General features: G+C 38.6%; 1 protein-coding gene across 1 annotated transcript in view; it reads left to right on the forward strand.

Moving 5' to 3' along the window:
* The first annotated feature begins 329 nt into the window (after positions 1-329).
* Positions 330-23,778, forward strand: part of LOC149549215 (BRISC complex subunit Abro1-like protein) — a 43,787-nt gene continuing 20,338 nt past the window's right edge. Inside the window, exon 1 of the mRNA XM_089792634.1 lies at positions 330-1,477. Coding sequence (XP_089648760.1) covers positions 365-1,477 — 1,113 coding nt within the window. The 5' untranslated portion in view covers positions 330-364. The remainder of the gene's footprint in view (positions 1,478-23,778) is intronic.

Raw genomic sequence — 23,778 nt, forward strand, 5'->3', positions numbered from 1 at the left:
TATAGTACTTATAACCAAGATCCAAACCCTCTCACACATGTAACAATATGATACAATATGATGTATTTTAATTGTACCACTAACAACTTGCTTTTTCTATACAACCCCATAAAGATAAATAACTCTTTAAATGTGGTAAATCTTTTTTCATCACTATGATATGAAATTGCAGAACAATAATTAAATTATGAATCATAGTAATAATCTTAGAAAACAAGAGGCAGGGTTTGTCATATTAATCTCAAAAAGCAAAACACGTGGTTGCAGAGAAATCGCTGAATGTACAATTTTTTTCTGTTTTTAAAACAACACAATTTCCAGTTGCACATACGAATCCGTAAGATTCTGTGAGGGGAACGTTTCAATGGCAGATCCTCCAGTGGAGAAAATCTTAATTCCAGGGCCAACACTGGCAACGATAATGCAACGTTTCACCACATCAAACGCAGACTTCGACGGCCTCCTCTTCGGCCATCTCCGCTCTGTCTCCTCCCCAAATTTGGCAGACGACGACGATGAATCCGCTCTCCGGCAGGACCTGGTGGCCACCATTACCGCCTGCACAACCTCCGGATTTCTCCATTCATTCTACGATTCCATTGGTCGAATCGACCATGCCAAACTCGCTAAACTCAGCGGTCAACAAATTGGTCCCAAAAACAATCACGATCCCCTCATTGGTTGGTTTGTTGCCCGCAGAAATACGCCTCTCAGGCCCTCCATGCGCGAATCCGCGGTCACATCTTGGCTCAGGAAAAGTGCTAGCAATGCTCCCGTTGCTGCTCAAAACTGCTTGTCTGTGGGTTCGGACAGTGAAGGAAGCGGTGTCAGGGTCATGGAAGGGGGCTACTCACCTAGGGTTTCGAAGAGTGGTTTAGGGCTGCCGTATTCGACCGAGTCCAGCAGCAGTTCGCAGGCCAGCAAGGGCAGCCCTAGGCGTGAAAAGGGCGTGGTTGTTAAAAATAAAGTCGTTAAGGAGGAGGTTGTAAGTAAAAATTGTGGAATACCCGCTTCTTCCCCATGCGTGTTTTTGATTTTTTCTGAGTCGTTTGCCCAACATTCCATTCATACGCACGAGTACAGAGGGTTTCAGTATTTTTGTAAAGGTGAAACGGGTGTTTTTGAGGCGAAGAGTTTGGATATTGTTAACATAGGTCCCGGATTTCGTAGTGTTTATAGTGCATTTGCGCCTGCTTCGGCGTTTCCTTTGTTGTCTAGTGGTTTTCAGCCCCTACAGGAGGACGATGGCCATGGATATGATAATAGAGAAGACGGGCATAGGCAGAAAGGCGAGAGGGGGCAACGGCCGTTGGATATGTATTCTGCAGGGTATTCGGTCGATCGGCTTGGGAAATTGGTGAGATCGGACACAATGCATGTAGTCGCCGAGGTTGAAGAACTTTATGGGGGAATGATCTCGCAGATGGAGCATTTGGCGAAGCAGGTGGCGGAGAGCTCGCAGGTGCTTGCGAAACAGGTAAATAACAGTTACTTTTGTTTTTCTCTATCTTTTTGCAGAGAAAACTTCAGCATTAAAGATGAAAAAGGAGTTTCTTTTGATAGCTAAGAAAGCTAGAAAAGTGAAGCAAGTAAATTCTTCTTTTAACGTTTTAGATATCTTAGGGTATATTCCTCTGAAAACAAATGAATTTTGCTTTGAGCAATCTATCTCACTTATGTGTAAAATTACTCTCGTGAATGATTGAATTCCATCCTGTCTCCCGAATGAAATCAACAATTGCTAGTTTTTCATTTCTATTTATTGTTCAATTTGGTGTCGTTTTTGCAAATTATGAATCCAAGCACTGGATCAAGAGCTTTCTTTTAGATGTGATTGTCATTTCCTGCACATTTTTGTCCATTGTCAAAAATGCTTATTTGAGTAGAAGTGCTGCTTGAAATAGGCTATATGAGGATTTTATCGCATACATGGAATTAATTATGTTTTTTCAGCAAAGAAGTTCAACTCAAATGGAGTGCAGTCAAAGATTTGTATCCAATGTTTATCCATTTGGTGTGCAGACCTTGAGACTCAGACCTCTTTAGGCGATTTCTTATTTGCAATTTTACAAACTAAAACAGCTGCCTGAAACATGCCCTATGGGATTCACTGGTCGACCGTAATTGAATTTAATCTCTTTAGCCAAGCTACTGGGCCTTATGGGTCGTTTTTCTGCTAAAATCTTTTCCAGACTTGCACCCTTTACTTGATCTCATTTGTTATCCAGTAGCAGGTTATCCCATTGCTATGGCTACAATAATTTTGTGTCAGCCAAGAGGACTACAGACTCATTTTTTCATCATAGAATCCTGGCTTAATTAAGATCTACCTTGTCTACCAAATTTATCAAAGTGATACAGATTTTGTGAGGGGCTAAGAGTGTACCATTACTGCACCACTGATGGACATTGCTATTGCTGTTGCCAACACTTCTTTGTGATATTGATGTTATGGAGAGCTTCAGGGCTCATTTATTTGAGAAGGTAGGATAAAATTTCCGTCAAAGTGAATTCCTGCATGATTAATCTCCTTAACTTATAGTGTTGGGCACTTGCTTGAGTTTAGATTAATAACAGTTTCTGGGCCTAGACTTTGGCACATTTGTTTCCCTAGTGCACCGAACACCTTATTGTAACATGTTTTTAGTTTTTACATTGCAGCGTAACCATTCACCCCAAAAAAAAATCATTTGTAGATCCGCAATAAGTTTTGGGGGAGTTGAAGTGCCCAACAATTGATGATGTATGTATCCCAGATAACAGCTGGTTCTTCAACTGTGATCTCTTTTGGAAGTACAAGTTGTCAATATAGTATAAAGAACCACCTTTCTGATCAAACTTATCCGAATAGTTTGGACTTTGTTTGAGTTTTTAAATGGCTTATATAAGTGAAAAAGTCTTGCTTCCACTGTATCTGTGCAGCTCTCTTCCTATCATCATCAATCATAGAAGCACATGAAATGATTTGTCTGTTCACTAATTATGAACCCAATTAGGTTTTGGTAACTATAACCTTGTAATTGAGGGGATTAAATAAAATTTAGAAAATCAAAAAGCCAATAGAAGTCTAGTCAAAGGTGTGCTGCGACCAGGCTAGTACATAACCTAGGAACAACTTGTAATTGTTACTTTCTATTTCTGCTCAAAATCTAAATATTTGTGCACATGTATATGAATACATGCGTCCCTACGCAGCGTAACATTTTCAATTGTTTGATCATCCATATGTCTCTCAAGGCTGCATTTTTAAAGTTCTATGGGACATCCCCTGCTCGTGATAAGGTTTTTATTATTATTTTGATGGATAAATGAATAAATAATTTAATAAATAAATGAATTATATTATTTGATAAACAAATAAATTAATCAATTTCAGTATTTCATAAATAAACAAATAAATACCGATAAATAAATATCACTGGTATTTAATTAAATAATAAATATGCATATTTAATAGTTGAACAATCAAACCATTCAGAGATATCAGATTTCCACAATCCATTATAATTACCATAAAAGTTTCCTGGATTCGATTGTGTGCGTGTTTTTAGAATCAACATTTCGGATCACACTTCGTGATCCATCATCAGGATAAAAGTAAACAAGAGATGTGGCAGAAAACTTGATGGATCATCTGTTTTACATCTCTTGCTCACTTTCATCCTGATGATGGATCACGGAGTGTGATCTGAAACTTTGATGCTAAAAACACAAGCACAATTGAATCCAGAAAACTTTTATGGTAAACAAATCATTATTAATAAAATAATTATAGTATGAAATATCTTATTAAACACATCACCGTGTCCATTATCTTCCGCTGGGGAATGTTGACAAAGCTCCTAACTTCCAATGTAGCAAGGGAGCCAATAATCACTGGTGGCAAATTAATTATCATGCTCCACAAAAGACTAGTGGACAGTCTGATTCCTAAATGATGCGACTCCCCTGATCACGTCTGTTGAATAGGACATTCGATATAAGATAGGGAAGAGGGGAACAGGATGATACACAACAAAAAGAACAAAAAAAGGAATTATATTATCATCTGCATAAAACAGCATAAGGAAAGCAAAAAATACAGCGATGCATTACAGAGCCGTGGTTAGCAATACGACAGGGATCTAACAGTGATACTGCATCCTAAGAAATATTATTTAGATAAGAAAGAAAATTTAGTCTGATTTATATTCTACAATTGGAACCTATACACAAACAGCATTGCCCAGACAGAGCTCTGCACAACCAGTGACTGTTATGATCAGTAATACCACTTTAACTATCATAGTAACATACAAATCTGAATATTATCCTTAATTAACTCCTATGCTCAAACTGGTTATCAATTCTAAGCTAAGGAAAAATGAGCAGAAATGCAATAAGGGAGAGGTCTGTAAATCCAGCCAACAGGTCATTTTCCAGATAGGACAAGATCAGTGTCCCCGAGTGCCTTGAGGACACGTCCAGGAAAGGCTCAAGGGCTTGGATCTATAAAACCTTGAGGAAAGCTGTTGAGTTTGGTGTCCAAGCAACCCATTGCATCTCCCCGTCCTCCTAAACTAGTATAATAAACAGAAGAGCATGCTTTCTTAACTCACATATAGTTAAATTTCTAACTCACTTATAATTGCTATCTTTATGGTTTGAAGTAAGCTCTTTCAAATACAGTAGAACATAGCTTCATTTATGTATGGTTAGTTAAACTTACTTGGGGACATTACAGTTGGTATGAGAGCTTTCATCGTGCCATCTTGTTAATGCAAGAAAGCCAAATGACGCAAAGGGCCTTAGATAGAGGAAAAAGAAACAAACATCAAACAATACAATGAGTGAACCTGTAAACAATGAACTAAGAGCATTCATGGAAATGACATCGAGAACATTAACAGATTAAAATGAAATGGCCATAGAATTCACGAGAGAATTGAAACATGTTAATAATTAAATAAGCGACAGAAATTCTGGTGGGAAGGACACTAGCACGAATCATGCAGAAAATAACAGCTGAACAAATACCCCCCAAATTAAGAAGCCCTCTTTTCTACCTTTTCAAAACAATATAATAGAGGAAGAAACAAATTGCCTTCCTAGCATCATAGAGGAGCTAGCCTTACTCAAAATTAAATCTTGAAATTAGGAGTATATCTTTTATAGCTTATTTTGAAGCAAAAAGATTAGAAGCTCCTAGAAGAGAAAAAGGACAACCTAATAAAAACTTGAAACACAAAGCAAGCCAAGACACTATTCCAAACTTTGACGGTTTTGGCAAGATCACAACGCATGGATGGTTGCAGAAATTAAACAAATTCTCAAATCTTAACCCATGACAGAAAAGGATGCAGTCCATTTTGCCATTCTACACTTTGAAGATGTTGCTCATGATTGGTAGCACCATAGTGTTTGTACCCAAGGATACAAATATATTAACTCCTACCAGTTTGATGGTAAACATCCCCAAAGTTATTTTAGAGAGGTAACTCAACAAAGACAAACAGGATCAGTAGACGAATACACTCAAAGATTTCAAAGAATATCTATGGGAATCAATGGGGTAGATGAGGAAAAACTAAGATACTTATTCTTAGAAGGGTTAAAAGATTCAATTAAAGGATTAGTGTCCACCTTCCAGCCAACTATCTTTGATGATGCAATAGAAACAACCCTGGATGTCGAAAAAGCAGGCTCAAACAACAAAAGTTCAAACGATCATGCTAAATCTTTCCAAAAGAGAGACCATCCCCAAGAAGGCAATTCTGTCATGGATGAATTAAAGAAGAAAAACTTACGTTTTAAATGTCGAGAGCCATGGGAGAGGGGTCACCAATGCCATAAGAAAGGGTGCAACCCATGTCGTAGATGCAAGGATAGATGGGAGCTTAGCAGCAAATGTAAAATCCAAGTCCACAAAATTGAAGAATCTTCCAATGATGAGAATGAGGAAAAACCCAAAAGAAAGCTAAGTATGAGGATGATGATGACAAAGAACAAGTAACCATAGCCACGATCACTTCTCGGAAGGCCAAACACCTTCAAGTTTATTATAAAGGATACCCATAAAGGACAAAAAATTATCACCTTGGTAGACAGTGGGGCCTCTCATAACTGTATAAGTGAATCCTTGGCAAAAAGGAAATTAGATACTAAAGAGTTCAAAAGATTTTCAGCAGCAATAGCAACAAGAACCCTAGTTAAATGCACAAGGAAGGTTCTACAAGTATCAATACTAATTGGAACACATCCTATTAAAGCAAACTTTTATGTGGTACCATTGGATTCTGACATAATATTGGGTACCGCTTGGATATACTCATTGGGATGCTTTTTATTTGATCTAACCAACCTAACTATGCATTTCCAACATAAAGGGAAGAAAAGAACATTAAAAGGACTACCCAATGGGTCTTTGAAGGTAGTTCCTTGTAAGAATAGGGAAAACATTATTAGAAAAGATCAAGGGGACTCGTAACACAATTTGTGATCCTTGACAAGTCCATCTCTCAAGGGAAATCAATGCACTTTGATATAGAAGCAATCCTAAGGAAGCATAAAAAGGTTTTTGATTATTCCCTCCAAGACTACCTCCCAAACGAGGATTTGAGCACATCATAGAATTAGAGAAAGGAGCACAACTAGTAATCACCACCCCAATTGACATCCACAATTATTTTAAGAAGAAATAGAAAAAACTATAAATGAATTATTGGAGATAGGTTACATCCAAACCAGCTCTAGCCTGTTAGCATCATTAGTTGTACTAGTAAAAAGAAGGACAAAACAATGAGAATGTGCATTGATTATAGAGCTTTGAATAAGAAGACAATAAAAAATTGACACCCTATCCCTAGGGTGGATGAACTTATTGACAAACTCCATGGTGCTAAATATCTCTCAAAAATTGACTTAATGTTTTGGATATCACCAAATAAGGATGAGTGACGACATTCCAAAGACAACATTTAGATACCATTATGGACACTTTGAATTTTTGGTCTTACCTTTTGGGTTAACCAATGCCCCTTTTACATTTTAGTCCTGCATGAATTATACGTATAAGAAGCAACTCAAAAAGTTATATTAATACTTTTTGATGATATCCTCATACATAGTAGATGTGGGAGGGACACCTTAAGCACATTGACGAGGCATTGGAAATTCTCGAGCAAGAGTCTATGCATTTCCAACATAAAGGGAAGGAAGTAACATCTAAAGGACTACCCAATGGGTCTCCGAAGGTAGTGTCTTGTAAGATGGACAAAATTATTAGAAAAGATCAAGGGGGTTGAGCAACACCATACATGATCCTTGACAAATCCACCTCTCAAGGGAAATCAATTCACATCGATATAGATCCAGGAAGCATAAAAAGGTTTTTGATTATATCTCTCCAAGACTAATTCCCAAATGAGGATTTCAGCACATCATAGATTTAGAGAAAGGAGGACAACCAATAATCACCAACCCCTTTCGACATCCACACAAATTTAAAGAAGAAACAAAAAAACTGTAAATGAATTATTGGAGATGGGTCACATCCAACCTAGCTAGCCCGTTTGCATCATTAGTTGTACTAGTCAAAATGGAGGACAAAACAATGAGAATGTGCATTGCTTATAGAGGTTTGAATAAGAAAACAATAAAAAATCGATACCCTGTCCCTAGGGTTGATGAACTTATTGACAAACTCCATGGAGCTAAATACTTCTAAAAAATTGACCTAATGTATGGATATGCCAAATAATATTGAGATAGGACATTCCAAAGACGTCATTTAGATGCCACTATGGACACTCAGAATTTTTGGTCTTACCTTTTGAGTTAACTAATGCCCCTGTTACATTTGAATCCTGCATGAATCATGCTTTTAGGAAACAACTCAAGAAAGTATTTATTAATATTTTTTGATGATATCCTCATATACAATTGAATGTGGGACGAACACCTTAAGCACATTGATGAGGTATTGGAAATTCTCGAGCAAGAGTCATTGTATGCAAAAGCTTCAAAATTTGAATTTGGGTTGAAGTAAATCCTTTACTTAGGCCACAAAATCAGCGAGCAAGGAGTAAGTGTTGATGAGGAAAAGATCAAGGCTTTTAAGGAATGGTCCAAACCTAAAACATTGACCCAACTAAGAGGCTTCATGGGGCCTTGCAGCTATTACTTGAGGTTTGTGAAAGGATTCTCAAAATTAGCAGCACCCCTTGCAGATTTGACCAAGAAGGGAGTTTTTGGTTGGAATGAACAAGCTCAGCAAGCTTTTGAAGACCTCATAAAGATCACGAGTTCATGCCCCATACTAGCCATTCCTGATTTTTCTTTTATCTTTGAACTATAGTGCGATGCATCACAAGAAGGCAGCGGTTTATTTCTCATGCAAAATAAACACCCAATTGCGTTTTAAAGCAAGAAACTCCATCCCACCGAAGATCTTATTCAATCTATGACAAAGAGATGTTGGCAATCATGCATGCATTGGCAAATTTTAAACAATACTTGTTCCATGTATTGTTTTTGGTTAAAACAGATCACAACAGTCTACAGTTCTTAAAGCCAAAAAGATCTTAATGACGGCCAACAGAAATGGGTAAGCAAGTTATAAGCTTACAATTTTGACATAGAATATGTCAAGGGCAAAAATAATACTGTGGCTGATGCATTATCCAAAGGACCCCACTCGTACACCATAATTGACATCACAGCAGATTGGAAACACTCCATCATCGCAGAATATGCTAAAGATTCTCTTGCAACAGATATCATGGAAGGAAATATACAATCCAAAGACTATAAAGTAGTGGAGGAAATCATCTTATATAAGAATCAAATGTATCATACTCCACGTTCGAAAATGAAAGTATCAATTATTAAAGAATTCCATGACAGCCCCCTATCAGGACATCAAGGGTATTACAAAACATACAAACAAGGGAAAATTAATCCTGGGAAGGACTCAAAAAGGACATAATCAAGCACATTCCAGATTATATGACATGCCAAAGAAATAAAGAAGAACAATTACATCTAGCAGGTTTGCTTCAACCCCTACCGATTCCTGATAAAAAATGGTAAAGTATCTCCATGGATTTTATGGTGGGCCTTCCCAAAGTACAAGGGAAAGACTGTATATACGTGGTAGTGGATTGATTGACCAAACATGCACACTTCATGACCATCTCTACTTAATATAAAGCACCTCAAGTTGCAGAAGTTTTCGTCAAAAAAGTATTTAAGACACTTGGATTACCAGACTACATTGTCAGTGTCAGAGATAGCAGATTTTTGAGCATTGTTTGGCAAGAACTCTTTCGGTTGGCAGGCACCGAATAAACACCCAGTACAAGTTATCATCTTCAAACCAACAACCAAACTGTAATTGTCAATAAATGGATTGAGAGATATTTAAGGAATTATGTAACAGGGCAGGAAAATGTATGGGTAAAGTGACTACACCTTGGTGAATACTGTTACAATACCACACATCATTTATTTATTGGAATGAGTCCATTCAAGGCATTATACAACTACGAAGCCACTTTTTTTGGAAGCTTGATCCTCCCTGAAAGCAGGGTACCCAGAACTAAGGATTTTGTAGAGCAAAATATGGACATTATGAGGGCACTCAGATAATCTCCATCATGCACAAAACCAACAAAAGATTTATGCTGGTCAAAATCGGATTGAGCGAACATTTGAAGCTGGGGATTGGGTCCTAATGAAGTCGTGTCTTTGGATTTAATATTTGTTGTTGGGCCATTTTCAGAATCGTTGTTTTCATTTGAGCTGGAAACTGAATTTGGAAAGGCTTAGATTCTCTGGGCACAAGTTTATCAGTTTTGGCATGTACTGTCGCGAGTGCTTGTTCTTTGGTTGCTTTTGTTGTCGAACCCTTTCCTTCTAGCCTTTTCTTCCCTTGTGAACTTGTTGATGTTTGCAGCTCTGTGCACTCTTCACTATTTCAGTATTGAAAAATGGTCTTATCCTCAGATTATCTTTTTGACCTTTGGCCTTTATCATGTAGTCATGTGCACATCTTTGACTTCTGTTCTGTAAAGAATAATTCATTTTGAATGCGGAATTGCGGAAAAACACACTGAAAACAGAATTAGTTGAGGGGAGTAGCAATTGCTTCAGGAGTTTGCTTCAAGCATTTTCTTGTCCAAATTCCCTAACAAGCGGCCTTAACTGTTCTTTGATACTTATGTCAAGGAAAGAACCATTGCAGGCTGCTTCTTGCTAGTCTATGTGATTTGCACTAAATCCCAGACTGAAAACATACTCAGATGTTGATTTTCTATCATCAATCTGACCTGCCCAATTTGAGTCTCAAAAACCAATTAGTCTTCGATCGTGACTTCAGCTGGACAAGAGATCAAAATCAGAAGTGCCCTTTACCTAATGATCTGCCTTGAGGATTGCCATGAAGTGTGAAATGCAGCTCATTGCAAACTTGAGATCAATCCTAATAGCAATAAGGTAAATGAGACGGTCCAACAAGTGGTTGAATGCCGATTCATGAACCCCAGGTGACTCTGATTTGGTTGTTAGCTTCAGCTCGTTCTCTAGATGTGTGGATGCAGGGTTGCAGTCTTACATCCAAAACTTGTCAAACAGACTCCCTTCGGTGTGCCAAATTTCAATACCTAAATAATATTGTAGAAGTCCTAAGTTTGCCATGTCAAATGATTGACACAAACTCTGTTTGATCTAATCAATCAAAAGTGCTGAACTAATCGATCATAAGTGCTGAACTGCCAATGATAATAAGGTCATCAACATTGACAAGAAGAAGAAGCATATCACTACCACCGCTATTGACATACATATTGAATTAGATGGACTTCCTAAAAGCCATTATCTGTAATATATTTGTGAACTTTGATGTATCAAGCCCAAGGAGTTTGTTCGAGGCCATGGAGTGCTTTCACTAGTCTGCACACCTGATGTTCTATTTCGGCAGCCTTAATCTGTGGAGGTTGCATCATGTAGACTTCTTCCTGCAATTCATTCTTGATGAGGGCAGTCATAACATCCATTTGATGGACTTTCCATCCAAATTCAGTTGCTAAGGCAAGGCCGAATCATATGGTTACTCATATTGGCTGTCGGAACAAAAGTCCCCTCATAGTCAATCCCTTCTTTTTGTAATAACCTAAGTTGCTGGTTTGTATTCGGGTTCGAGGTTTGGGTTCAAAATTCATTCAATTTTTTGGGTTGGGATTCGTTTTGGGTTCACCTGTAGAAGAATATATATATATATATATATATATATATGTAGCAGCAAATACACCACTGTGCTAGTTTTAAAGCGTGATGGCTGATTATTAATGGTGACAATATTGTTTTCGAACTGAAACATTGATATGGTGGTTTTTTTGCTATGTTGATCATATATTATCAAAAATCATCAAGCAAATCATCATCATTCTACTGTTGCAAATTAGAACCACAAAAAGTAATGCTATAGGCCTGTTAAGGCCAATGTTGGATTGTGCCATATTGTAAGCTTCACACATTAATTGTCATACTCGATGGTTCAAAGACAGCAGCTTTGGATCAGAGTGGATTAAGCCAAGAAAGTAGGCTTTGGATCTAGATTTAACCACAGTAAAGATCTTTCTAAATTTTGTTCAAGACCAGACTTTTGAGAGAATTGAACCAGGAATTCCTAGGTCCAGGAGAGAATCTGGTAACTTAGGACTAATAATCCCTAGCAACGAGATGAGCATTGTACTTGTCCACAATCAACAATCAAGTATTAGCCCTAGAACTTGGGTTCTAAATGATCTACCTTTTGGGAATAAGCCCATTAGCTACAAAGGGGTGTATAAATTAAAGTACAAAGGTGACTAAACTCTTGACAAGTACAATCAAACAATTATGCGAATAGATTACCACATCAAGCTGAAGAGGCTGCAGCGTAATCTGGCTCACTGAGAGAAGATTTAGTTTCATACCATGGATGCAGTTTACATCGAGAAAAATTAGATTCCTCCATGAGACTGTATCTGTATGTTGCCCTTGTTGACAACAGTATATTCTTCTCCAAGAATGATGGGATCAATGGAAAACAAGAAGTTTGAGAACCTATGATGACGATGACTGAAGTGTCGAGAAGCACTGAGTTTTTGTGATCTGCAGCGTGTCTCACCACGAAAGCATGAAATGCAGATTATTTCTGCTTTGAATGCTCTGTGACATTGGCCTTAGGCTGAGACCCTTGCTGCTTTCGGAGTTTGGAAGCAATCTGATTCTGACAACCCTTTATCAAGTCACTTAATTTGTGGCAGTAGTTACACTGAACTTTCTTCTTCTTTGAGCTATCCTGAGGCTATCTGGAGCCTTTCTGATGAGCTGATCGAGATATGCTTTCATCCTTGTGAAAAGATTTGGCTACGAAGTCTTGTTTTGAGCAGGATGAGGTGGCACTGCTACCAAATTGCTGTTTCTAATGGTCCTGTTGCAGAAGTTCGTTGCACAAGTCTAGAAACATTAAGTCAACATGCAGTAATGTTTAACATCTTGATGAAGTGCTCATAGGATACAGGTAGACTTCAAAAAGTATGAAGTACAGCTGTTACAAATCCCAATGTATAGACTTTTCACAAACCTAGAATGTTCTGATGAAGACCAGAATTTTTTGTAAAAAGCCCACAAATAATTTGTAGGTTAAAATTTATTCCAACCAAAATATCTGTGAGGGTTTTTCAAAAAATTAGTTGGGTGAAAATCTGATGATTTTTCAGAAACCTTAGTTGGGTGTAAACCAGAACTCTAGGTCGATGCAGAAGTTTGAAAAACACAAAATAAGGGCAGGGAAAATCACCGAAATCTGTCACAAACCCTAGATGCACAAAGAACAGTTCCTCAATCCTTGGAAAAATACAGTGAATACGGGCCATGATTCTAAAAAAAAACACAGAAAATCATGTTAAAAAAGGAAAAATACGTGAATGGACGGCCACAAAAAACTCGAAAGGAATCCTGTCTGCAACAAAAACAACCACTGGTATGGTTGTGAGAGCCAAAAAGTTTAGAAAACAAGCCGGCTTTTGCATAAAAAACAACCCAGAAAGGGTCACGAATGAAGAATTGATCAGATATTTGGTCATGTGCATAGCTCAGAAACTGGAGTTTTGAGCTTGTTTATTTCCAAATAAGGAGGAACAAACTCAAAAATCAAGCCAACATTCTCAAATATGACGCATGAACAGTTGTGGGAGTCCAGTCAGAGCCAGAGAAACATGGCTGTTGTAAACAAGAAAAATGAGCCTGTGTGAGAGAACAGCATTCCAAACAGGTTGGGTGTGAGGACCACAAAAGTCTGTAGAAAGAAATGTCCCTTGCAAATACAAAACCTCTGCAATCAGGATGCCCTCAAAAAATTGATTTGAAAAACTCACTAAAAAAGAATTAGAATGATAGATATTTTTTTCCCTTTGCCTAAGCTCTGATACCATGTTTTGGTAAAATAACTGAATGAATTATGAAATGATCAAACAGTTATTTAAAGAATTACAAAACAGATGTCTCTATAACGAAGCATTCGTAAAATAGATAAAGATGAGATTAAAATATTAATGTCCAATATTTACACTAGGTTACAATATTGACCAGTAAATAATATTGACAATAAGTAACACAAAGTTATCAGGATATAGCTCCGAATTCTTCATAATACAACAAGTTAAAAAACTTCACTTGTGTCATATTCACAAGATGTTGTTACCCTAACAGTTGCATAAGGAAATAACCTATGAGGTATATATGGGGCTGGAATGATGGGATGCTGTAAGAATCCCTGCTTGGTTTGATCCGATAATTTAAACTTGTACTAGTGGAATTTTGTCAAACAGTTGATATGCAATCACAGATCTTAAGCAAGGGTACTACTGTACATCACTTTACTGAATATCAGCATGAAAGTCATAGAATAGCTAGATTAATAATGAAATGGTGACTTCAAGAACATACAATATTAGAGGCAAGAGAACATCAGTTTGTTATATCAATTTATAACAGTAACACTGTAACAGTAAACCCAGATCTGTTAGACAAGGCACCATTTACAGAACTCCAAATTCATATAAAGAATAACATAAAGCCACTGTGGAGGTCCGACTGTACTGTGAGTTTTTGCCCAACGTCCACATCCAGACACCTATTCTTCTATGCTGTTCGCCACCTGTAGTCTGCTCGGCCCGGCTGCAACTATACTCACGAAATCTTCAGAACTCACTGCGGGCACGCATATACTGGATGAATGTTGCTTGCGGAATGGTGAGCATGTCTGCTACAATGCCATGTTGCTGCTCTCTGGTTGATGGGTCTACAAACTTCATGCGGCATCTGCTGTGTTCTTCATGCCTAGGGCCGACCTGCTGCTCCCAACATCCCATGTCTACTCCAGTGCCTATCCCAGGATTGTGATTGAACCCATACTGATGCAAAATACACTTAACGCAAGAAATTACCTCTACACTCTTGGGCTGGAACTGTCTATCTTGTCTGCCGACTTGTTCGTCTTCCTGCTTGCGATCTGGGTGTCACTATTATTCTGGTCTGCCACTCAAACGTCTGTTCCAGCTACCAGCTGTTTGAGTTCCAATGTACGGATATTTCCCAATGTGCTACATTCAACTTCGATTCTGTGTATACAAGGGTGAGATACTGGGTTTGCGTCCAACCTCACTACTTTCCTTAAGGGATATTGTCCTTAGGATATATCCAGTCACATTAAGCAACTTTTAGGATTTGAGAAAATAACATATTTCATGGTATCAATCCCAACGCAACTGCTTTCTTTTATAACCTTGAAGTGAGGGGAGATTCGAACAACTTAGCAATGTGGGTTAAAAGCCTATTGTCTTTTAGTCGCTTATGTCATTTTGTCATAAAGTGACTTTAAATAATAAAGTACTTTATAAATCAACTTAATAAAACAATGTGACTTTACCTTTAGAATTTTCCACTTAAATATCTCCTCTATTGAAACCAAAAGACTTGTGACTGGTTGGCATCCTAAAACAAATGCCGTTACCCTATCGGATGGAAAGATTGACCAACTAGGCTCCATTAGGTCTAGTGCGGAGAAGGGGACATTACAGTCCTTCCTTCGCGGGATTACTTGCCCTTAAGCAATCTCAATGCCGGATGCTGCAGGATTGACTTACTTTACCAAGTGGCATCTTCATATGGCAAATCCTTCCAGTGAATCAGATATTCTTTGATGGACCTGTTATGTAGCTTCCTTTCTTTGAACTCTGTCACCTCTGCTGGTACTAATACTAGCTTCCCTTCCTCATCAAGTGGAGGCATCCAATGGAGGGTACTACATGCTGACCAATCACTTTCTTGAGGTAGGAAACATGGAAAACGTTTTGAATTTTGCTGTCATCTAGCAAGTCTAGCTCATAAGCAACCTCCCCAACCCTCTGAGTAATGCGATAGGGACCAAAAAATTTGGGCTGAAGTTTTTGAGACCCACTCTTCTTCAAGGAACTCTGTCTGTATGGTTGGAGATGAAGATAAACAATGTTGCCCAACTCAAAACTCTACTCTGTCCGCCGGCAATTAGCGTACATTTTCTGTTGATTCTGAGCTTGTACAATGTTCTCTTGAAGAGATTTGAGAATGTCTTGCTAGCCTTGTATCCAATCCCTAGCTAGTGGTGCCCTGCTGTCCTGCAAATCCAGATCTACGAAAAAAAGAGGCTTGCTGCCCTAGAGAGCTCAAAATGGAGTCATCCGGATGGACATGTGGTAGGAGTTGTAACAATACTCCCCTAGATATAACCACTTAACCCAAGCTCTCTGTTGTCCTGCTACATAGCTCGAGAGATAACCCTCAACACATTTATTTACTTAGTCTGTCTGTCCGCCTGGGGGTGGTAACTCGTGTTGGGTGTCAATTTCGTACTTGTCAATCTGAATAGTTCCTGCCAAAAGGTGCTGAGGAACTTGCTATCCCTATTGCTCACAATGGTGCAAGGAAGACCATGTAGATGAAAAACTTCTCGAAAGAATAACTTAGCTACCTTAGAGGCTGGGCAATCTGCTGCTATGGCAAAGAAGTGAGAGAATTTTGTCAATTTGTCCACCACCACAAAAATGGAATATCTGCCTTGCACCCTCGGCAACCCTGTAATAAAGTTTATGGAGATACTCTCCCATTTCTGCGCTGGAATAGGAAGAGGCTGTAATAGTCCGGCTGGAAACTTGTGCTCTGACTAGTTTTGCTAACAAGTCTGACATTCTTTGATATGTTGGAAGACATCGTCCTTTAGGCCCTTCAATGAAAACCTTTCCCTAACTTGTCTATAGGTTTTGAAGAAACCTGGGTGTCTTGCTTATGACGCATCATGAAGAGTTTCCCTAATCTTACCCTTGAGTTTAGATCTTGGTATGAGGTAGATCCCATCCTTATAAAAAATCACAACATCGATTACCTTGTACCTGCTATCTTGAAGCTGTCCGTCCATAATTTGACATAATACTCAACCAACAATTAGGACTTCCAATTTGCCAATATCTCGGAAATAGTATAACATTCTACCACTGAAGGTGTCCTGGAAAGCGCATCAGCAACTACATAGTTCTTACCCTTGACATACTCGATGTCAGAATCATAGGCTTGAATCTTACTGACCCACTTTTTTTGTCTTTCATTTAGATCCTTCTGTTTTAAGAAGTAGTGCAAACTGTTGTGGTCTGTCCTAACTGTGAATTTGGCACCCACCAAGTACTATCTAAACTTGGCTAAAGTGTGCATAATGGCCAACATTTCCTTCTCATAGGTGGAGTATAGTCTCTCACCATCCTTGAGCTTCCTGCTCTCATAAGTGATCAGATGCCTATCTTGTATTAGAACTATGCAAATCCTTCTCCCTGAAGCATCACACTCTAGTACAAACGATGGAGAGAAATCGGCTAGTGCCAAGACTGGGCATGTGCTCATCCCCTGTTTGAGCCTATCAAAGGTCACCTCTGCATCAACTGTCCACCTGAATGCCCCTTTCCGAGTGAGATTGGCGAGGGGAGTTGCTGTCTGTGAGAAACCTCTAGCGAACCTCTTGTAATAAGAGCAAAACTCCAGGAAGCCACTCAAATCTGATATGTTCCAAAGTGGTGGCCAATTTAGGATTGCCTGAATCTTTTCCTGGTGTACCTTTACCCCATTTGCACCAATCACGTGACCAAGGTAAAGAATATTAGTAATCTGAACTCACATTTTGACTCCTTCGCAAACAATGAGTGCTCCTCCATAATACTAAGTATCTCATCTAAATGTTGGAGGTGCGCCTCCCAAGTTCTGCTGAAAATCAAGATGTCATCAAAAAATACTAACATGCTCTTTCGCAATTGTTTTCTAAAAATTATGGTTCATTCATGACTAAAATGTAGCCAGTGCATTTGTGAGTGCAAATGACATAATCAAGAATGCGTATTGTCCATAGTGACATTGGAAAGCTGTTTTATGCACATCCTCACAAACCCATATTTGATGGTATCTCGAGTTGAGGTCAATCTTCGATAAGTAAATTGCCCCATGTAGCTCATCCAGTAACTCATCAATGTGAGGGATAGGGTACCTGTTCTTGATTGTCCTCTTGTTGAGAGCACGGTAATCAATACACATGCGAAGAGTGCCATCCTTCTTCTTCACCAATATGATTGAAGAAGCAAAGGAATTGGAGCTAGGTTTGATGTGTCCCATGTCTAAAAGTTCCTTAATCGTCTTTTCTATCTCCTCTTTATAGTGCCTGGGATGACGATAAGGTGTAGCGATGACAGGATTGGCGCCCTCCTCTAACTCAATGATATGCTCAAACATTCTATCTGGGGGAATGCCCAGAGGTATGTCCTCAAAAACCCTCTTGTGCTTATCAAGCTCTAGCTGAATATCAATATGAAACTGCTGTCCTCAATCTAAGGTAGCCTTAGAGGAAATGAAATAGTGTGCTGCCCACTCCATGTTATTATGCCTCATAATAGTCTCCATCCTATGGGCTAAATCAACTTGGGTTCACCCTCTGGCATAGCCTTGAGGATCACCTGATTGTCATCTTGTAAGAATTCTAGCTGCATCTTATCGTGATCAACGATGTATCTACCACTAGTTTGCAACCACTGTCTTCCCAACATGGCATCTAATCCATCCAAATCTACAACATAAAAATCTGCTTCAAGAAGGAAGTCATCAAAATGAATCGAAAGTCCCGACACTTTCTCTGTGCATCTAAATCTCTCACCTCTTGCCACTCTAACCTCAAACTCGGGTATGTCATCAATCTATAACTTCCTCTTTGTAACCCATTGTGTACTTATGAAGTTATGTGATGCCCCTGTATCTAACAGGCACACAATACGTTGTCCCCTAACTATTCCCTTCAAATGAAAGAGATGTCCTGTGGGATCCCTGGAAAGGGAAGCTATGATAGAAGGCTGTCCTTGAATGGATTCCTTCTCTCTAGGTGGCCCTTCCTCACTTTCTTCCTTAGGGCTGCCCTCCTGCTGATCACCCTCCTCCTCTGAAAGTACATCGACATAATGTATTTTGTCTTCGCCAAGACATCTATGATCTGGTGTCCATGACTCTTTGCAAGTGAAACATAGTTTCTTCCTCCTGAGTTTATTTTGTGTCTCAAAGTCCATCTTGGGAGGTGTAGCCTTATTTTGGTTCTTGTTCTTTTGGAACAAAGTGGACCCCTTATAAGACTTCTTAGGAGGTTGTAATATCGAAGAGGGTGAATCTAGATCATGTGTGATCTTAATAGCATTATCCAAGGTGTTTGGCTTAAGTACCTTAACTAAACTTCTATATCTGTTTTGTACTCTCAATAAACATTACCGTACGTTGTTTTGACATATCCAAAACCATCACCGAAATCTACTGAAACTCATTGATGAAATCATCTAGAGATCCACCCTGTTGCAATTGCGCTAAATCCCTGTAATAGACCTCTATATCCTTCCTATCAATGTGAGTGATCACCTTAGAGCTAAAAGTCTCATAAGATGTAATGAGACCATGATCTTGGGTGACCTACCCATGATGCAACCAAGCATATGCCGCTCCCTCTAAATGTATCGTAGCGAATCTAATGGCTTTTGTCTTTGACATGAGCTTAAGTGTTAGGTAAGTGTCGAGCTTGTGAATTGAGGCTCTCGTGGATGTCTTACTGCTGCCATCAAAAGTAGGAGGAGATAGTTTGTTAATGGCATTCTTCAAGTCCCTATTCTGTGCTCTAGGTGTCCTGTCTTGCTGTGGTCTCTCTGTCTCTCTCTTTTGATTTAAGTATTGAACAAAGGACAAATTCTGTTTTACCGGACCAGGGAATAAATCCCATTCATTATACATTGCCATAACGATATCTAGCAGTAAGTTTGGTGCTGTGGGTGGTGATACCTCTTCCTTTGCATTAAAAATGGGCATCAAAGGCCTGTCAGTGTTCTATGTGGGGGCCTTGGCAGCTTGGGGTGATCTTGCTACATTGCCACATCTATTGTGATGACATGGGGCTGCCCTGTGAGGTGGAGCTAACTGCTGCATAACACCTGCAAGTTGATGAAGTGCTATAGCTATATTGTTCTGCCCATCTCTATTAGCTTTCAAAGTTTCCCCCACTTCCCATTCTTGTTCATTCTCATTATGAGCCATTTGAGTGTCCTGTACCGGTTCAATCTGCTCAATCGGTTCAACCTGTTCAACCTGTTCCAAAAATTAACTCCTCATCAATTGAGTAACTATCCTCAATGTCAATCTGATTTGAAGATTCTGCCTGTTCAGGTCGGAGGTCACTAAATTTAGAAGGTTTCCTCTCCATACCCGGCTGTAATTTTTGCCATTTAATCCAGCCTGTTACATAATAAATTTTCCCACAAGTTGGCAGGACTCATGGCTCTGATACCATTGTAAGAATCCCTGCTCGGTTTGATTAGATAATTTAAACTTGTACTAGTGGAATTTTGTCAAACAATTGATATGCAATCACAGATCTTAAGCAAAGGTACTACTGTCACATCACTTTACTGAATATCAGCATGAAGGTCATAGAATAGCTAGATTAATAATGAAATGGTGACTTCAAGAACATACAATAATAGAGGCAAGAGAACATCAATTTGTTATATTGATTTATAGCAGTAACAATAAACCCATATCTCCTTATCAAACCCAGATCTGTTAGACAAGGCACCATTTACAGAACTCCAAATTCATATAAAGAATAACATAAACATACAACATCTGGCATGCGGTTGGGTAAATATAGTAAAAACCTGTTTAGCAATGGAGAGTGCCACTGTGGAGGTCCAGCTGTACTGTGAGTGTTTGCCCAGCGCCCACTTCCAGACACCTATTCTTCTATGCTGTTCGTCACCTGTAGTCTGCTTGGCCCGGCTGCAACTATACTCACTCACGCAATCTGCAGAACTCACTGTGGGCATGCACATACTAGATGAATGTTTCTTGCGGAATGGTGAGGATGTCTGCTATAATGCCATGTTGCTGCTTTCTGGTTGATGGGACTACAAACTTCATGTGGCATCTGCTGTGTGCTTCATGCATAGGGCCAACCTGCTGCTTCCAACATCTCATGTCTACTCCACTGCCTATCCCACGATTATGATTGAACCCATACTGATGCAAAATACACTTAATTCAAGGAATTACCTCTACACTCTTGGGCTGGAATTGTCTATCCTGTCTGCCGACTTGTTTGTCTTCCTGCTTGTGATCCCCATGGGGGTCACTATTATTCTGGTCTGCCACTCAAATGTCTGTTCCAGCGACCAGTTGTTTGAGTTCCAATGTACGGATAGATCCCAATGTGCTATGTCCAATTTCAATTCTGTGTATACAAGGGTGAGATACTAGGTTTGCGTCCGGTCTCACTACTTTCCTGAAGAGATTTCGTCCTTAGGAAATATCCAGTCACATTAAGCAACTTTTAGTATTTGAGAAAATAATATATTTCATGTATCAATCCCAATGCAACTGCTTTCTTTTATAACCTTGAAGTGAGGGGAGATGCGAACAAATTAGCAATGTGGGATAAAAGCCTATTGTCTTTTAGTTGCTTATGTCATTTTGTCATAAGTGACTTTAAATAATAAAGTATTTTATAAATCAACTTAATAAAATAATGTGACTTTAACCTTAGAATTTCCCACTTAAATATCTACTCTACTGAAACCAAAAGACTCCCATGACTAGCTGGCATCCTAAAACAATTGCTGTTAGCTTATCTGGATGGAAAGATAGACCAACTAGGCGCCATTAGGTCTAGTGTGGAGAAAGGGACATTACAGATGCATTTTCAGAACAATGCAGATGGGAGGGTTTTATTTAGGGGACAAGAATTAAAAGGGTAGTAATATTGAAAATTTCAAATTTTCATATATAAGACATTCAGTGCATACATTATATATCAATTTATATAAGATTAGAGCTGATTTTAGATTTGTCAGAAGGTCCTGGATGCATTAAAGTTGTCAGTTCCTATGACAATGTTACTGCGCTACAACAGTTCTGGAATATCTCAGACAAGATGAATGAAGCTGCTTACCTCCAAAATTAATATATGATATCTGGAAATAGTCGTCTGAAATTGTCTCGTCTTTCTCTTCTTTTGACTAGTCAGTTATCAATAAAGTTGAAAGACGCTATTTCACTAGGTGCTGCAAGCACGAGTGCTGAATTTAAAGCTGAAAAAATGGTTGTGAACTTTATCATGGATATTCACTGTTTACATGATTTGGGCACAGCAGATTGTATAATGCGTGATGGATTTCTAGTCAATATTGCCGAAAAGTCTGAGCATGCATCTACTCAATTAGATCTTTGCGCTTCTCCAAACAGCTCAGTGGATAAGAATTCACAAGAATGTGAAAGTGGCTTGGACAATCACAAATTTAGATTTGAGAATTACAGGGAATCTGGAAGGTCAATACCTGTTAAGAGTATTTTTATAAATTTATACACACACATTAACAGCTAAAAGAACAACAACTTACTTAGATAGACATTAATAGATTGAATTAATAAAGAGATGAGAAGTAAATAAGGAATTAACTCTTTCAAAGGGCAAAAATTATAAAGAGTTGTACACATCCAAAGGGTGATAAATGTGAAAGGTTGTGTCTTTTGCCAAAAGGCAGACATGATGAAGAGATGTGATCTCTCCCTTACATTGGAAGTTAGAAAGGGAAGAAGGTTTTATTTGAGGAGGTAAAAAAGGGAGGTATTATGTGTAAAGCAGCAGACTTGCGTGAGAGGTGAAAGTTCAATAAAAGCAGATCTTTATGAATACTTCTAGCAGATCTAAGGGCAACACACAATCAGATCTTTAAGCAGTGTTTGAGCAGAACTAAGAACAGATAAAGATAGAAGTAGAGCAGGCCTTCAAGCTTATTCAGGGTAGACCTTTGTGGAAGAAAGAAGAACAGTTTACTCCTGCAATTCAAGTATGTAAAGGAATAATTATTGATGAATAATAGTTATGAAAAGGAATCATCAAGAGTCAGACTCAAAGGACATGATCCCTTACAGAAGAGCAGATACCTCCAAAGATTGCATCTCTCGAGGGAAACAAAAAATCAAAGAAGAAGTCAGCATGGAATCAAAGAAAGAATAAGTATGCAACTGAGAAAGAAATATGCAGTCTCACAATAAATTAGGGTGCAGTTTATATACTGTGTTAAAGGTATTGGTATGGTGCATGCAGCAGCATGGTGCATTCTAATTTGACTGCTTGATTATCTCATCTTCCAATTAATAGGAAGTAGTAATGTATGGACAATTAACAATGATGTAGCTTCCTTTAAAACTTATGTCCCATTATGGAGTGGAGAAATGTTACATGCTAGGAATGCAAGTAACATCAGTTCATTCATGTAGTGGTGACTCGAGAGGGACTGGGAAGCTGCATGGCAGGTGTAATTCTGTGCACCTGGGCTTGATGGATTGGCTCAAGTCACCTTGTTTCATTTCCCCCAGCACTTCATAATGTGGATGGATGGTTGGGAAAGGCCTTCAGGGAATTCCTTGTGCATATAAGGGATGCAAGTAGCATCTAAGCTCCATTTGGGTGGTGGTAACCTCGGGTGGGACTGGGAGGCCAAATGGTAGGTGTCATTCTTGACCTAGGCTAATAAGCTTGAGGCACCTATATGTTTCCAAGGAACTGCATCAATGAAATTAGTTATATCATATGATTGACTTAGTTATTGTAACCCTACCAAGAAAAAAGTGTTCAAGGACTATGTTTCAATGATTATTACATGATTGCAGGGTCTCAACCAGGATCTATCTTATTCTACAATTGGTAAATGATATTACCAACTCTGTTCCAACTCTTTCTAACTTGCAATAGTAAGTTTAGGGCATCGGAAAAGGGAAGATTACGCACTATGATTGTTTTCCTCCACCTTTCTAGAATAAATTCTACAATCATTTGGATGTTTCAATTTGGTTGAAAAAAGTTACAATCAATTCCGACTTTTATTTTCAATATATAGAATTAGTGAATTACTCTACATATAATGTCAATCTTTAGTGGAATTGTTTTGGTGCACTTGTTATCTGGTTTAATTTGCACTTGTCATCCATGTTTCATTAGCCACAAGATTATAAGGATAAAGCTGCTTTCTCTCCTTTTGTATACTGTTTGTTGATTATTATCAGTTATGTATTTTTTTTGTCTTATTTTCCTTAAGCATTTGTGTTTTAACTTTGCTAACTACGATCTGGCTAATTTATTGATATGAGTTGTCTCATTTT

Source organism: Cupressus sempervirens, chromosome 7, assembly GCF_028749045.1.
Source record: "Cupressus sempervirens isolate cs-2001-9-10 chromosome 7, ASM2874904v1, whole genome shotgun sequence".
NCBI classification, from domain to species: domain Eukaryota; kingdom Viridiplantae; phylum Streptophyta; class Pinopsida; order Cupressales; family Cupressaceae; genus Cupressus; species Cupressus sempervirens.